The sequence below is a fragment of the Anguilla rostrata genome, chromosome 4 (genome assembly GCF_018555375.3).
Source record: "Anguilla rostrata isolate EN2019 chromosome 4, ASM1855537v3, whole genome shotgun sequence".
In the NCBI taxonomy this organism is placed as follows: Eukaryota; Metazoa; Chordata; class Actinopteri; order Anguilliformes; family Anguillidae; genus Anguilla; species Anguilla rostrata.
In genome coordinates this window covers 62,030,211-62,046,747 of record NC_057936.1, presented here as the reverse complement: position 1 = coordinate 62,046,747, position 16,537 = coordinate 62,030,211, and the positions used below count along the sequence as shown (strand labels likewise).

Genomic DNA, 16,537 nt, shown 5'->3' with positions numbered 1-16,537 from the left:
ATCCATCCATTCTATACCTGGTATTCCTGAGCAGGGTCATGAGGGGTGCTGGAACATATCCCCGCATGCACTGGGCAAGAGGCAGGGCGCACACACCATTCACTCACACACTCATACCTATGGGCAATTTAGAGTCTCCAATAGCCTTCATGCATATCTTTTGAATATATATATATATATCTTAATGCCATCTGTGACATAATATAGCCCTGCTGCTTTGCATCCACATGATTCTGGTCCTCCCTTTAAACTCAGATCTTAATTACATGTGCAGTTCGATAGGAACACGAGTTGCCCGTTGTGTCAGAGATGAATATGCTGCTGGGCCCCTCTTAAAACCCCCGAGGAGGACTCCAGACTGACACTGGTCAAGGGGTGGACTGCAGGGCGCTACCGCTACCCCGCAGCGCTCTGTTCCAAATCACACCGATGACAGCGAAATCTTAGCTTCAGCCAGACAGGTGAGACGCGATTAAGAGGGCGGCCAAGTGAAAACGGAGACGGGCAACTGGGTCCTCAGAACGATCCAAAGTCTGCGAAATGGTAGAAACGAGAAATGAAAAAAAGTTTATCCTGTAACCGCTGCGTTTGCTTACCTTATCCAAGGAACACATGTGCCCATACACTCAATAACATGCTGCAGTATTTTAAATAGTACATTTTATTACATCGATGCATTTCAGATGCATTGTCCACTGTCGTTTTGTCTTTTCTTAATTCTTAATCATGAATATATGCCACTAAGGTCAATGGCAACTGGGAGTGAAATTATTTTAAATTTGTTTTAAATTGCCATATATTTCTTAACACAGTTTACAAAATAATTGAAGTAAATACATTATGAGTTATGAATATGGATTATTGATAATATTTTGATATCGTTGATGTGTGCATGATTAAGAGCTAAAAATAGCATCAGGACATTGTCAATAAAAAAATAAAAATTAAGAATGTCATTATACTGAAAGTCCATACGTGGAAACTTTTTTTTGTAGGGGTCATATGTGGTCCTTGTTATATGGCAGCTTTTCTCTGCTTTCCATCTTCTGAAATTGTGCCCTTGGAGTGACATTGTGTAAAAGTGTTACAATGAAATGTCCTGTTCATTACAGGACAGTGTTCGGCACAATCCTTCAGCCATCAAACCTCGGTCACAACAGCATCACCTCTAGTCATATCGTCCAATCAGACTGCATCCCTCATCTCAAACAGCCATAGTTCAGCCAATGGGAGCTTTGTGTCATTCCTGATTCATTGTACATGCATGTTCTCATTGAGTAGGCTGCCTGTAAAATGATCAGCATAAATGCCAACCTTGGTTTTATTAAGCCAGAGCTTAATAATGTAGGACGAAAAGGACTTCTCTGCACAGAAAACTATTTACGTTTTTTTATTTTATTTTATTTATTCATAGACATCCATAAAAAATAAAAAAAAATTTAAAAAATAATGAATAGTCTACAACCATTAGACTCTCATTAACCTCTCTGGGTGACACATGATAATAAAATGAAAGATTTTGTGGCAAAGATACATGAAATGTCATTCTTCCAGTGGCCCTGCTCATGTTTGACAGGGGTGCTTGTTGAGCAGAAGAGTAAATTGCAGACATGACACAAATAAAATGAATAATAAAAATGTCTAATAAAAAGGTAACATAACACCAAAGAGTAGACTTATACTTATTTTATTTATTTATTTATTTATTATTATTTATTTTCTGGATAGTTAACAATACATTCGCAACGATACGTTGAGATGAAACGTCCGTAGAGGAAAAGCACGGTTGCGAAATCCCCCGCCCCCCCGCCCCCCCCCCCCCCCCCCGGTAATAATTTACTGCATCCAGCTCTGACGGACAGGCCGTGCATCTCAAAGTCATCGCGCGAGGCGCTTTATCAGACGCTTCCTGTATGCACAGTACGCGTATCGACGGCCCAGATTTATTCTTTCTCCGTCTCCGGCTTTTGAATGAGCCTGCGATATTTTACATTCCCTCGCTACCCTCGCGCAGAATTAAGGTGCTGTATCGTATTTCAAAACAACCCCCGATTGTGAATATAGATTGCGGGAGGTTGACTTAAAAGATGCGCTGAAATGCTTTCTAATAAAAAAAAATAAAATAAAAATAACGACTGAAGAGGGGAGGGTGGAGAAAGAGAAATGTTCGCTCACAGTCGCAGAGGAGCCCCCCCCTCCCCCCCCCCCTCCTCCTCCTGCCCTCCCCCCGGTCTCTTACCCATCTCCATCCTGCCTGAAAATGATTCACAAGTTATGGGCGAATCGCTCCCACTTTTACCGTCTCTGACAGCAGATTAGATTGGCCCGTTCACTGCAGGCGCCCGGCATCAGAGACTCAATCTCTCACCGGGCCCTCTTCGCCAAGCCCGCAGCCAGGCGTCTGCTTGTGAACGCTCTCGCTACATTCACATGGAAATATGTGTGCTCCTCTCCCCCCTTCCCTCTCTCTTTCTCTCTCCCTCTCCCTCTCTCTCTCCCTCTCTCCCTCTCCTTCTCCTTCTCCCTCTCTCTCTCTCCTTCCTTCCTCCAACATCCTGGCTCTAACCTCCTCATCCTCCATTCCGCAGCTCGGTCAACTCTTTTGCTCTCTCCTTCTTTCTCCCTCTGCGAAAGGAGGGAGTGCTTTTTCTTCTTTCTTTCGTCTCCTTTTTTTTTTTTTTTTTTTTTTCTGCCGGGGACTTGTGAATGGCAGCCAATCAGGAGAAAGACCTCTCCGCTTCAGTCTCTCTGACACCCAAAGCAAGAAGTGCTGCAGCAGAGGGGAGAGAGAGAGAGAGAGAGAGAGAGAGAGAGGTGGAGAGAGAGATAGAGTGAGGTGGAGAGAGAGAGAGAGTGAGAGAGAGAGAGGGTGGGAGAGAGAGGAGGGCAGGAGAGAGAGAGAGGAGGGAGTGAGAAAGAGAGAGAGAGTAGAAGGAAAGGAGAGGGAGGGGGAGAGAAACAGGGGGAAAGAGAAAGAGGGAGGGGGGAGAGAGGGGGAGAGAGAGAGAGAGAGAGAGAGAGAGAGAAAGAGGGAGGGAGGGAGGGAGAGAGCGCCAGGCAGCTGGACTCACAACGCAACTGTGCAGTCAGTCTTGGAATCTAGCGGTGGGGAGAGGAGAGCATATCGTGCGGAGCCCAGCGGCGGTGTGTGGACAGGAGGACTCGCTCTGCCATGCGCTTAAGAGGACAGTGAGCTCTCAGACGCCGAGGGTAAGGCTGCTTTCTCACGGCGCTTATTCAGATTTCAGAACGAAACGCTGCGCGGGGCACTGTCACCGTGTCTGTGCCGAGAGTCCGCTCTCTCTCTCTCTCTCTCTCTCTCTCCTTCTGCTCTTCGGATCCAGGAAGACAGGATTACTGATGAGACGAATGTTCTTGCCTTCTCTCTCTCTCTCTCTCTGTCACAGCCTACGCGAGTTTGTAAAACGCCGCGCTGAAGTTGTTTCCGCGACAGGGAAAAGGCGCTAGGATACCGGGCTATTGATTTAAGTGCGCACGTGTGTCTTTTTGTGTTGCTATTTTTGCTCCGTATGGGGGTGAAAGAAAAAAGAGCACGTTCAGGCATTTGTGAGAAGAGTAATACTTTCGCATACGCTGAGGCATTGATGGGTATTGATCACATCTCTCTGCGATGACTTTGCCGCGGAAGAGTGGGAGGACCGGAGCATCCTCTCCACATGCCACGCGTGCTTTGGGTTCTTACTTCGGCAGCTTTATTTATTTATTTGTTTATTTACTCATTTATTTATTGCTTTTGGGTATCGATTGAGCATCACACAAGGATCACAGGGTACAGTTGGGAAACTCCGTTTGCGGCTGAATCGCAGGCAGTTCGTTCTTCCAGGCAGTCAGCTGGGACGGCAGCTCTTCCTGTTTATTCCATAGTTAGAGAAATGCAAATTGAGGGGAGTGTGTTGGCTATTGGGGGTGGGGGGGGGTGTTGATGAGTGGGGTGGGGGTGGGGGTTGGGGAGGGAGAGGAGGGGGAGGTTATACCCATCAAAGGCATTCTGTCATCTGGCAACACATGCACTGCCCTTTACAGGCTCTTTCCCGACCGACTCTTTCTCTTTCAAAGCCTCTGAAAGTATATTTCACTTTTATTTATTTATTTATTTTTTGTCTTTCCATTTTTTTTTTTTTGGTTTTTTTTGGGAGTCTCGGCACGTCTCAGCGCCGTTCCCTGGCGAGTCCCTCGGACCCCGGCCTGCCCCCCCCCCCCCCCCGACAGCTGCGCGGCTCGGACCGCCGCCGCCGCCGAGACCAGCGGAACAAAGTGCCGTTGTGTACGCCGCGCGTGCTCTCTGGGTTTTTTTTTTCTCTTCAGCCCGGCCGAGCAAACGTCGGATCCGGTCGTTTAAAAAACGCTGTCGCGCTGCACACGATGATCCGCGGGTCGCGCACGGTTGCCTTTCCGGCGCCGAGGTCGGGTCCGGCAGACCGTGACTTCGGACTTTCCTTGCGTCGAAAAAAAAAAGAAAAAAAAAAAGCTGTGTGTTTTGAAGCGTCTTTAAAATGACCCCGAGTGGGCTTTTTATCGTTTATTTTTAATTTTTAACGGCACGCAAACTCGTTCCCTCCGCTCCGCTCCGCTCTCACCGGGGAGAGTCATCAGGGGGACGTGCGCGTGGATATTAGCGCCGAAACACAGGCTGCTTTGAAATGTCACTTACTCAACCTTTCTGTGGAGCGAGCAGAGCGGGCTGAATGTGTGTGTGTGTGTGTGTGTGTGTGGGGAGGGGGGGGGGGGTGGGGGGGGGTGCGGGACCCACAGTGACAGACCCGGCAGGGGAGTTGTACGCTGAATTTAGAGTGATATTTAGATTTTTTCTTCTTTTTTTCCCCTCCATTGAGCCCATGTACTCCCTGAGTGTAGGGAGTCATGTGAATTTATACAGGCACGTCAGATTAGTGTGGGAGCAAAGGGGATAGGACACACACACACACACTCACGCACGCACGCACACACACACACACACTCACGCACGTACGCACACACACACACAAACACACTCACACAGTCTGTTGACTTATTGTCAGGTTTACAGCTGTCTTTGAGCACTTCAGAATATAACTACCACCCCACAACCCCACCACTAATACATGGATACTCCAATACACACTCTCTTTTTCTCTCTCTCTCCCTCTCCATCTCTCTGCATTATGCATTATGCATATGACAGCTGATACTCTAACCAATGCAGTTTGTGGTTTGCTGTTTGTAATGAGAGTAATTTCCACAGTATGCTTTTCAATTTTTGGTTGGTTAAGTAATAAGACTGAGATTAATTCATCAGTATCAAGTTTCAACAGTGGAAATTAAATTGTACCAAGGTACAAACTAACCCAAAATGGCAGCATGATATTGACTAATGGAATCATCATAAATTAAACTGAAAATGTGTAGCTGCAGAAATGGAATATAAAATGAGAAAAAATGAAAATAAAATGAGAATAAAAAAGTAAGGATGTTGAGCTGGCTGATTTCACGTTCACAGATATCAGTTTTCAGGCATTATCACCCCAGATTCCACCAATCAGCCTCTGCCTCAATATCGTCCTTATCACAGAGGCAGATTACTCGTTTATTTTAAGCACACTTTGATATCTGTGCTTCAGCTCCTGCTCAAATATCCATTTCATATTCTGTTCATCTTTATCAGGGATGCAATTAATTCTGTCTCAGATGTCGAGCAACAAACGAAATCTAGGAATAACACATTCCCCAAATTGTTCCCTCCTTCAACAATGATTTTAATTCCAAATAGAGGCTTTCTTTTATAAAGTAAAAAAAACAATTATTATTATTATTATTATTATTATTATTATCATTATTGTGATTCCACAGTACTGGAAGACAGTCAGTTCATCAGTCATTTACATACAGTGCATGTTTGCCTTCGTTTGATCCCTATCAAAGTTTTTTTTCAGTGGACGACATGATTCATAAACAGTGCAGAATAAAAACATCAGTAAAATCTGTGGCGCCGAGCGGCAGTGCAGTGCTTGAAAGACCTTGAGCTCCACCTAGTGGTGACAGTCTCAGCCGGACTGGTGTGGGCCGGTGGTACCTTTGGCAGTTTTTGCCCCTCTCTGTATCTCTGGCCAGCTTTCAGTCCAGCCTCTCAGCAGCTAACTGTCATATAAAATAACCCAATGTTTCGCCTCAAAAACATTGACCCGCAGGTCACTTTCAAAATTCATCATGGCACGCATTCAAACTCAAATTCTCACACACATGCAGACACACAACGATCATGTAATACACATGCACACACATCAGAACTTGTGCACTCAAAACGCACACAACCATGTATGCATGCTATGCACTGACGTGTCATAAACACACACATGCATACAGGCGGAGGTCTATCCTGTTGAACTGCTTCCCAGATTGTTATGTTATCAAATGTTCCTGTGATCCATCCCATGATTAATTAAGACTGTGCAGATTTCCCACCTCTGCTCCTGATCGATACTGGTCTCACCTGGCTGTTGCTGGGAAACCACAGCCCGCATTGCCACGCCCACCTGTACGAGGAGGTCATACAGTCTGGGTCACGTCATGACTGCATTTACGTGGTGATGCACCAATTAAATCTCTGCTCTCTTCCCTTAATGAGTCATGGACCCAATGCGTGTGCACACGGGCACGTGAATTCAGATAAGTTGCGAGATAGATACACTGCTTATTCTCTGGGATGCAAGCATGTGATTTGCTCTCTTGGAGAGGCCTGGCGTTCTAGACATGTTTGAATAGAACACCTGGGAGAAAAAAAAAGAAAAAGCTAGACATTTTACAGAAAGTATCAGTCAAATGAAGCACAATGTGGTCTAAGTTATAGGTACTCCATTTTGCAGTGGAGTAGTTGCTCCTGCAAAACATGGCCTGTCTCAATTGTGTGTGTGTGTGTGCATGAATGCATGTCTTTGTTATTGTATCTTGTCTATGTTGTTCTGTCAACCTTCACTTCACAGTCTCATAGTCTCCACAATGCATGCTCACACACACACACATACACACACCACAAAAACAAAATGGACCTCTAACAAACAAAAAAACACTATTATTTTATGAGATTGAACTGACTTTAATAACTTGTTCCAGAAGCAGAAGCTTCTGTTTAACAATAACAAAAATCATAAATAAGGATGAAAAAAAAAAAACAGCACAGACCTTTAATACGCAAATGAAGTCAAGATAATTAAGTGTAAGTCTGGAACATCTGGCGAGGATTTTTTCCACCCCCCTCCATCTCTATTATTTAACGAGTGCTGGAATTCTGAAAAGGCACAGTGGACTAATCCTTAACAGTCCTGCCGCATCCAAGATTAATATCCAGCACGTTATTAAAAATTCAAGGACGGTCTTGAATGATAATTAGAAAATTCAATCACGATAATCAGACCGGATTAATTGCCACAAACGGTTTCCTGACTTTCAGGAAAATGGCTGTCAGCCACATGGCCACACAGGGCATATGCAGCCGTGGTAACTGGAAACGCTTCGGTATCTAACGGCGTGTAGCTTTTCCTCTGTTCCAGGGGTTCCGCAGCGACACGTTTATCGACAAAAACGCAAGGCAGAGACGTAGCGGTCTCTTCGCGTCGGCTGCAACATCGCGTGAGCAAATCATGTTTGACGTGTTACCAGACAGCCGGGGGAGGAAAAGCAGGCTAAATAAATAGAGAAATAAATGAAAACAACAAAACTCTAAAGTCGTTTTAGCAAGCCAACATATTTAATCTTAAAATTCAGTGGAAGCTTGCTGACTGACCTTGGCTTTTAAATGTGACCTTCAAACCCGAAAAGGGTCTGTACTGCAGATCAAAGGAATCATTTCAGTTGTGACTGTCTGGCACCATTATAAAATAGGAGATGAATGAGATACAGGGATAAGAACCACTAATTAGGACATAATCCAGCATTTAGATCAATCTGACCTCTGTCAAGGGTTTGAATACAGACACCTCCTTTGGACGCTATACAAAATGAGCTCAAACCTGTAGAACAAACTACTGAACCAATCGATCAATTCATCAATCAATCCATCAGTCAGTCAGTTGGATACTAAATCAAAACTCTCTAATTATACATCAGAAGTATGATAATGGTCATATAATAACAATGCAATAGTAATTATGCAATAATAGTCAGATAATAGTTGACACTGAATCATTTAGGGAACAGGTGTAATGATATAGTCCTCCAAAGCCACAGTATACGTTTTTTTTTTTGTTTGTTTGTCTGTTTAATTGTGCACCAGTGATTCATTTAATGTCTCGATTGGTTAAAAAAAATATAACCCACACACCTTTTTCTCATAGCCTTAATGGGCAACTGATTGATAGGCAAGCACAAATACATCCAGACACCACAGCACTCCAGGGCTTCAGTTTTACGCCCTTGATTTAGGAAGATGGATGGTGGAGTACTTGCAATGAAGTGCTGGTAGTCGCTCCCGTGGAACAGTATTAAACAGCTGCAACAGTCCCACTTAGTAGACCGACTGCACTGCACGTGTTATTACACAGATATAAATGTTTATAAGCGCCTGGAGAACTGCAGACATTCCCAGAGACATTCACAATTTACAGTCACGATATACGTAAGCAGATGCTTTCAGTCAAAGAGATTTATACAAGGTTTATTAGACATGGCTAGCTAAGCATCACAAGACTTAGAGATGGGTAAGCTGCAATCAAATCACACAGTCCAAAGACATGAAGTGAGGCTAATTGGGCTAATTTGCCCATTGTACGAATCCGTAAGTGAATAGTGTGTGGACCATGCGATATTTCTACCTCTTGCCCACTGCATGCTGGGATAGAATTCACCAACTCCTCTATTGGGGATCAGACTATATTGTGCAGAAATCTTAGTTCAAATTCCAGATATGACAGCACACATGTCCAGGTGCTTAGCTTGCAGGGAACTTGCACACTGCATATTAGCAGCAATATTGTGTGAGACAGACTTAGCACTGTTAGCACTGTGAAGGGAAAGAGAGCTGTGAGACAGGACACCTTCCTGGAAAGAATACTCATTCTAAAACAGCTGCCTCTCTCTCTCTCTATATATATATGTCGCACAAGCAGACGGGTATTGTGCAGAAGATCCTACGCAAATTACTGCTTTTTATTTATTCATGAAATAAATTTATGAGAAACCATATTATTCATCTACTTTACTACCTTTTCTCAGACAGTGCAGATCATTGTGCATCACATGTGAAAGTGAATTATTCATTTTAATGTTTGTATTCAAAATGTATTCCAAAAAAAAGGCAGTCTTCGCATTCACAGATCACTGTGGTCAACTTTTTTCACTGGCAGAATGTGTTTATGAAGTAATTTAGCTATTTATGCATGCTGATATATCTGCTGATATATAAAAAGTGAGTATATTTTCAAAAATATTACTTTATTTTTTATTGAATGTGCTTTGTACTGTATGCTTCAGCATAGAAGAATATATGATTTGTCAGATTAAAACAAAAATGAATTGTCAGGTCTTAGGAGGACATATGAAGTATGTGTGTGTGTGTGTGTGTGTGTGCGTATTGTGTCTGCATGTGTGTGTGTGTTTGGATCATCCATGTAAATTAATGACAGTTTAAGTTCAGTTTGGAGACAAAACAACGTGGTCCTTATTTCAGATAAAATCCATTATTTGTGTTTAAACATTATTTATGTGAACATTACTTATGGAAACATGGCATGGTCTGCACAATAACTTAAGCCCTCAGCGATGTTAAAGGGTTAGCATTGCAGAATAGCAGCGGTAAGACCTGGAGAGGGTCTGGTCCCCTTTCTTTAGAGGAGCCTGTGTTGTTCTGCTTATCTCCACATGAGCGAATTGGTATGCTTCCTCAGTACAAATGGCTGACGGGGAGAAAGAGAAGTCTATCTTAGATATAATGCACAAGTAAAGGAGAAGAAAGAAAAAAACTGCAGTCTTCAACCTGAGATATCGGCTGTAAAATATTATATATTGTACAGGTTTTTTATGTGCAGTTTTTATACGTCTTTATAAAATAGAGAACATGGATCTTTCTAGATATATACAGAGTGGAATATTTGTGTTCATATACGGATATATGAAGTATTTAGAACAAAATTTATATAGAATGTTTTTAAGCATGTGTATTTCAAAGGGATAGAAATTTTCTGTCGCGCATCTTTGTGTAATACTCCACATTGTTGGCCTGTCTCTCACCCTGTCCTCTTCTCGACATCTGTGATAGAGTGATTAAGAGAGGCATGGACAGATGGATGGGTGGATAGGTGGATGGTTGCCAGGTGAACGGGTAGAAGAATGAACTTATGAATAAACAGATAAAAGGATACACCCTTGGTTCAGGATAGAAACAAAAAATATTAAGAAAAAAAACAAACATTTTTAAATATATAAAAGTGTCTGAGCACTGACATGAAAACTGGTTAGTGAGACATCCTGTCTTGTTGGGTAGGGAAATGCACAAACAACCGCTCTCACATTACAGAGAGCGAGAGAGACAGAGAGACAGACAGACAGAGAGAGAGAGAAACATTACACAAGCTCTCTCTCTGTCTCTCTCTCTCTCTCTCTCTCTCTCACCCACACACATATGTGCACACAGTCCAGCGGGTTTTGGTTTGTCGGTCACACGCTCACGGCAGTTTACGGGGAGGTAAAGTGTCAATGACTCAATGATTGGGCGAATTTGGACGGAAATCTCCCGGGCAGAGATCCACCGTGGTGAGGCAGCCCTCGAACCCGAGTCAGAGCAGATTGGATTGGCAGGACGCGGGCATCTTATTGGATCGGCGCAGAACGGGTGCCCAGCTGGTACCTGCCACCCCCATTAGAACCCTGCGTGGAAACAAAATGTCGAGGGCCCCCTGCCCAACGGCGGGGGAAGAGATAGATCAATGAGGTCTCTGCTGGGATTGGACAGAACCTCGCCCGGGACCTATCCAATCAGCATGCCGTCTGCATGGGTTTTTTTTTTTTTGCAGTGCAGTTTTGTATCCAAGCTCTTCTTCATGAAATTAATTGTCTACCCTGTGTGTCTGGGTTACTAATGGGCTTATTCCTTTAGATAAGCACCATTGTCATGTATATGGGACTTCATTTTCCAACACAAGGGATATAATTAAAAGTTAAAGAATCTTCAAGGATTTATTCAGCATTTGCATAAGGTGGCAGTGTATAGTGAGATACCTGTTACAAATGGTAGTCATGGTAATGCATGTGTGTGTGCATGTGTGTATGTGTGTGCAAAGCCATCTGAACTAATTTCCCTTAAACATATTCTTCTTTCCAAAGAAATTACTACTGAACCAACTCATTTCAGCCTTAATTGTCTTTGCATTGAGTGCTGTTGAATCGTACCACACTTATACAAGAACAGATATGAAAAAAACACAGTTTTTACAAGGAGTAAGAATACTTGCAAAGTATAAACACTAGCTTGACTCCAAGTGGACATACCAACTTAACACAAAACAATAATGACAATAGTATCCATCCATCCACTATCTGTACCCGCTTAACCTGGGCAGGGTCGCAGGGGATGCTGGAGCCTTTCCCAGCATGCATTGGGCAACAGGCAGGAATACCCCCTGGACAGGCCGCCATTCTATCGCAGGGCACACGCACCATTCACTCACACACTCATACCTACCAGCAATTTAGAGTCTCCAATTAGCCTAACCCGCATGCTTGTCCACCCATGTGGGAGGAAAGCGGAGTACTCTTAGGAAACCCGGGCGGACACGGGGAGAACGTTCAGGCGCCCCGGCCGGATTTGAACCCAGGACCTTGCCGTGAGGCAAGGAACCACCAGGCACTAGTAATAATGATTAGAATAATAATGAACAAACTCCCTCGTATTTGTACATTTTCCTATTTTTTCTAGGTCTAGGGCTATTTTTTTATACAAATTTTATCGCCACTTCCGAGCCGCTAATTTCCGTGTGAATAAACAGCCACTGATTGGGTCGATATATTGAAAGTGATGTACTGCTGTACAGCACATTGTGGTGTACCAACACGGTTTCGGCAAAGAAGCGCTAGTGTGCCTCGGATCCATGTGGCTCTGAAGCAGAGCGAAGCGACCTTGCAGCGACATTGCGTTAAACAGGAAGTGACATGGCGCTAAACAGGAAGTCTGTAGCACTCAGCTTCTCGCGTAAATGGACCGGTTTTCAGCACGGCGAAAGGAAGAGAAAATTGCCGTCGGAAGCGGTGAAATCCGCGCGACCCAGACGATTTCGGCGTGGGAGTGTCACATAACTCCCCCCCCCCCCCCCCCCCTGCAGTGCGGGCCTCTGTTGGAGGGGAGGCTGGCATTAAGGCACATTAATCTCTCTCACTTTCACTTTAGCCCGGCCCCCATTTACAAGGATCACATTCGTCGGCTCCATTGAGGGCGACGCTAGTGAATAATGCATCGTTTTGGTATCTAATTAACTAAACCGTTTGATTTGCATTTAAAGGATAATGTTAATTCGCAACTCCATCTTTCAGATTAATCAATGGGGATGACGAGACTAATTTGTTCAAAGACACAAGCCGTTTCTTTGTTAATTCAAAAAACTCCATTGACATTGTAATTTTTTTCCCCCCCTTTCTCCTTTTTTTCCCCTGGATCACTTCAGAAAAAAAAGAAGAAGAAGAAGAAGAAAAAAAAAAAAGTACAAATTATGAATCTGGTCTTGGTCCTGTGGAGATCCCCTGAGAAGTATAATGAATGGCTGTCAGGGCAGCTCTGACACCTTGGCCTTTACACAAACCTCACGGAAAATGCACTCCTTTAGAAAAGAGGAAAGATTTATTAGGATTAACTTCCAAAAGCCCATACATTATGCATGCATCCCTGAATCCCCTATTAAGACCAGTGCTCCCGGAGACAGCAGCTCAGCCAGCCATTGCGAACGCCATCCAACCTGCTTTTCATCGGGGGCTGTACCTATTGTGTGTGCTGCTACTGTAATTATTTTCTCTCTCTCTTTCTCTCTCTCTCTCTCTCTCTCTAACTGGCGCAGTTCAGAACACGCTTTCTGTGAGGCGAAGTAGCGCTTTTGAGCACGAACTGGGCGTGCGCTATTGTCTAGATTGTTCATAGGTGTTCACCGCCACTGTCACGATGACCTGCGCTGAGCCATCTTTGCTGTCACGAAAAGAACTGAAGGTTCATCGGTAACATACTGTATGAGCAAGCAGAAAAAAATGATGTCATGTCCAGCAGTTCACGTGTGCGCATGCGTGTGTGTGTGTGTGTGTGTGTGTGTGAGTGAACGGCCTTGACTGTGCTGATTAGTAATGACGTTTCTCTCGATCCCGCCATTCCGTGCCCTGATGTTGTGATTCGCTCTTTCCAGGGGGGGCCAAAAAGAGAATCGAAGCGGCGGACTAAGATGCCAGATCTGATGCCGATTGTGCACTCCAGTCCTCCGGCACGCAGATCCTCTCCTCTTTAGATTCCTCATTCACAGACGCCGCCAGACCATTGGATACAATGACAATTAATAACTTACTGCTGCTGCCGCTGCTGCTGGCGCTCTTGTGTCCCGGCCCCGGTCCCGGTTCCGTCTCCGCGGCGACGCTCTCGCCCCAGAGCAGCGACGGCCCGGTCGGCTCGGCGACGGACGACGGGCGGATACTTCAGCGGTCCAAGCGGGGCTGGATGTGGAATCACTTCTTTCTGCTGGAGGAATACACGGGGTCTGACTACCAGTACGTCGGAAAGGTGAGCCGTCGTCCTTTTTTTATCTGACGGTGGCAGTTCGTTTTGTTTTTGTTTTTTTTCAACATTGCCTCACATCCCTGTGAGTCTAGTACCTTAGTGGCTGCTATGGTTACTTTCCATGATGTCAAAAGATTTTTACGGACATGGCTGGCCTGAGGTCAGGTGTCATGGAATTCCTCTAGCAGTGGCATATATGAAGGAGAAACTGCTCCAGTGACTTCAAATGGGACCAAGATTTGAATAAATAATAAATGAGATAAAATTAATTTGTCGGTTTAAATGCCAAACTTTGCAATTAAACAAACAAATCATGCTTATATGCATGGATTCAATGAAGCAGTCCACCACGTTTTTTTTTTAGTCCTGTAGTGAGCCCTAATTGTCTCACTGTTACAGTGAATTATTATTATTTTCATCTGAGCAAGTAATGGCATTGGCCAGCTAGCTCTCCAGCAACAGTCACTGCTTAGCTAATCACATAGCGAGTGTCAATACTGTTTGATTACAGCATCTAACACCATACCAAGCTTGAAAGCTACACGTCAGAGCCTTCATCTAATGCTACGCTTGTGAAATAATATCCAGCTAATTTTAACTTAGCTACGGTTGTCATTTGATTGACAGAAACCCAACCAAGATTCAACAGCGTGCTTAAGATGACTAACTGCTTTCACCATTGCATTCATACGCACTCGTCGGCATGGTGACTGTTTGATTACAACTTCAAACACAAAAAGCTCTTCAGCATGTCTGCTTCCCCATATCATTCAGTGATGGACAATTGAAATTCCACCTCTTTGTATCTGGTTTTAAGGGTCTCAGATCTATGAGACCACACCTCTTCCATAAAACTGGTCCTGTCTGGGGATACAAGATCAGTATGAAGTGCCCTGCATCACTGCATCCCCTCTCAGCTGGTAGTGCCATTGTTTTAATTGTAGTACATAGTGTAGTTCATGTGCCCCATTCTGTATACACATCATAAATGGACCATTCTGTGAAATATATTGTGATGGCAATATAAGGCAGCACAAACCCCTTAGGGGAACAGATGCCCCCAGTTTCAAACCAGTACCCCGGATAACACACATACACACATTTATCACACGCTTCATATCTCTTTACACGTAATCGCATGCAGCAACAAATAAAACAAAACAGAAGTTTTTTTTTTATATTTTACTTTATTTTTCCTGAAGCAAACGTCTGCGTGAGCAATAGACTGGCCTCGATTCGCCGATGCAGTCTGGGGCGAATGTCATCCCATTTCCTGCACACACAGCGACAGCTCCGCTTAAAGCCACTACAAAGATAATGATGTCTGAAACGGCATCCAGCAGATGTTTGGACGGCAACCGTTCACCGTAATTCTCCCAGCATCCTCTTTCTAAACCGACGAACGAGCGACTTGCTTTTGAATTTCAAGTTAAGGCTGTAGTCATGTAGGGCTCCCGGCTGAATTTGTCCAGTCTTTCCCAGAATCACAGTTTTGGGTTTCAAATTGGCTTTTATCGGCTGTTCGTCTGGACTCTTTCTGTTTTGTTATCATAGAAAGCGAGTTAATTGGCTTCCTACGCACGTCAGATTGGCCTAGAGATGTAAAATATATCGTTATCCAAAAAGGGTTGGCTGTTGTTACAGCAAATGAAAATAAAAAAAGCCCATGATAACTATTGCAATGACAGTATCCAGTACAGTGGCTGGAACCGGCCAAAATCCTACAGTCAATGACAGAACTGATCAAAACATCCATAGCCTGGATTCAGTCTAAGTTCATCCTTAACTTTGATTTGCGCAAACAAATTATTTTGGTACCTGCTTTCTTCTTTCCATTCTTTTCGCCGCTGCCAAACTCAAGCTGTGTTTCCAAGCAAGCGGTGCACTTTAATTAATTGTAAGTCACAGCTAAGGACAAGTGTTGAGTGAATCCAAACATATGCTCCACGTTAATTAGCATGCTGGTGAGTCACTGAGAACATGTGACAGCTCCTCTTGGATTAGCCGGGCTCGCGCTCTCTTCTCGCAGCGACTCGCTGATGATGACGTTTAAGTGCCGGATAGCGGAGGTCAGAGGTCGTCCCTGCGTGTTTATGCATTAACTGCTTTATATGAGCGATGTGATTGTTCGAGTGGCTGTCGGTTCTCTGACCGCTCCTCCGGGGGGGGGGGGGGGGGGTGTAAGGAGCTGAAGACAGCTCTGAATGCCTCTGGGAGGACACTTTACTTATGCAAGGGAAAGAAGAGAAAAGAAATCAGGCTGCCCGGGACAGTGATGTATGAGCCTGAATCAGTGGAGAAGGGGGTGGAAGAACTCAGACATACACACACACACATACACATTACACACATACACCCACGCACACATACACACACACACACAGTGCCTAGGACATCTACTCTGAGGGAGGGGCTATGTTTGGAGTGACTACAGCCAATTCAACCACAAACCGAATGTTAAAGACACGAAATACCCATGCGAATCACAGAAACGCATACATTTTTGCTTGTTTGTTTACACGTATCGCAATTGAAAGGCACCGACGATTTGTTTAATTGCTTGAATATTGTCGCAGTACATGCTCTGATCTCGACGATGCGTATTTCACGGCAGTACACCGCGGCACACTCCCCGCCCACAAGGGGGGCGGGGGGCGGAGCCATGACTCCTTCACGGCAGCGGCTCCCGAAAAACCGCGGCGACCCGCGTCCCCGATGATGAAAGTCGCCGACGGCCCCCCCACCCCCCCCGGATCAGACGGGCGCTCGTCAAAGCCTCCGCCGCCGCGGCTAATGCAAAAGCCA

The 16,537-nt window shown here is 44.5% G+C and overlaps 1 protein-coding gene across 1 annotated transcript in view; it reads left to right on the top strand.

Annotated features, from left to right (window-relative positions):
* Positions 1–3,058: 3,058 nt before the first annotated feature.
* The window catches only part of LOC135253909 (cadherin-10-like), a 51,082-nt gene continuing 37,603 nt past the window's right edge, over positions 3,059–16,537 (top strand). The window contains exons 1-2 of the mRNA XM_064333751.1: positions 3,059–3,210; positions 13,368–13,735. Of these exons, the coding sequence (XP_064189821.1) occupies positions 13,505–13,735 (231 nt within the window). The 5' untranslated portion in view covers positions 3,059–3,210; positions 13,368–13,504. The remainder of the gene's footprint in view (positions 3,211–13,367; positions 13,736–16,537) is intronic.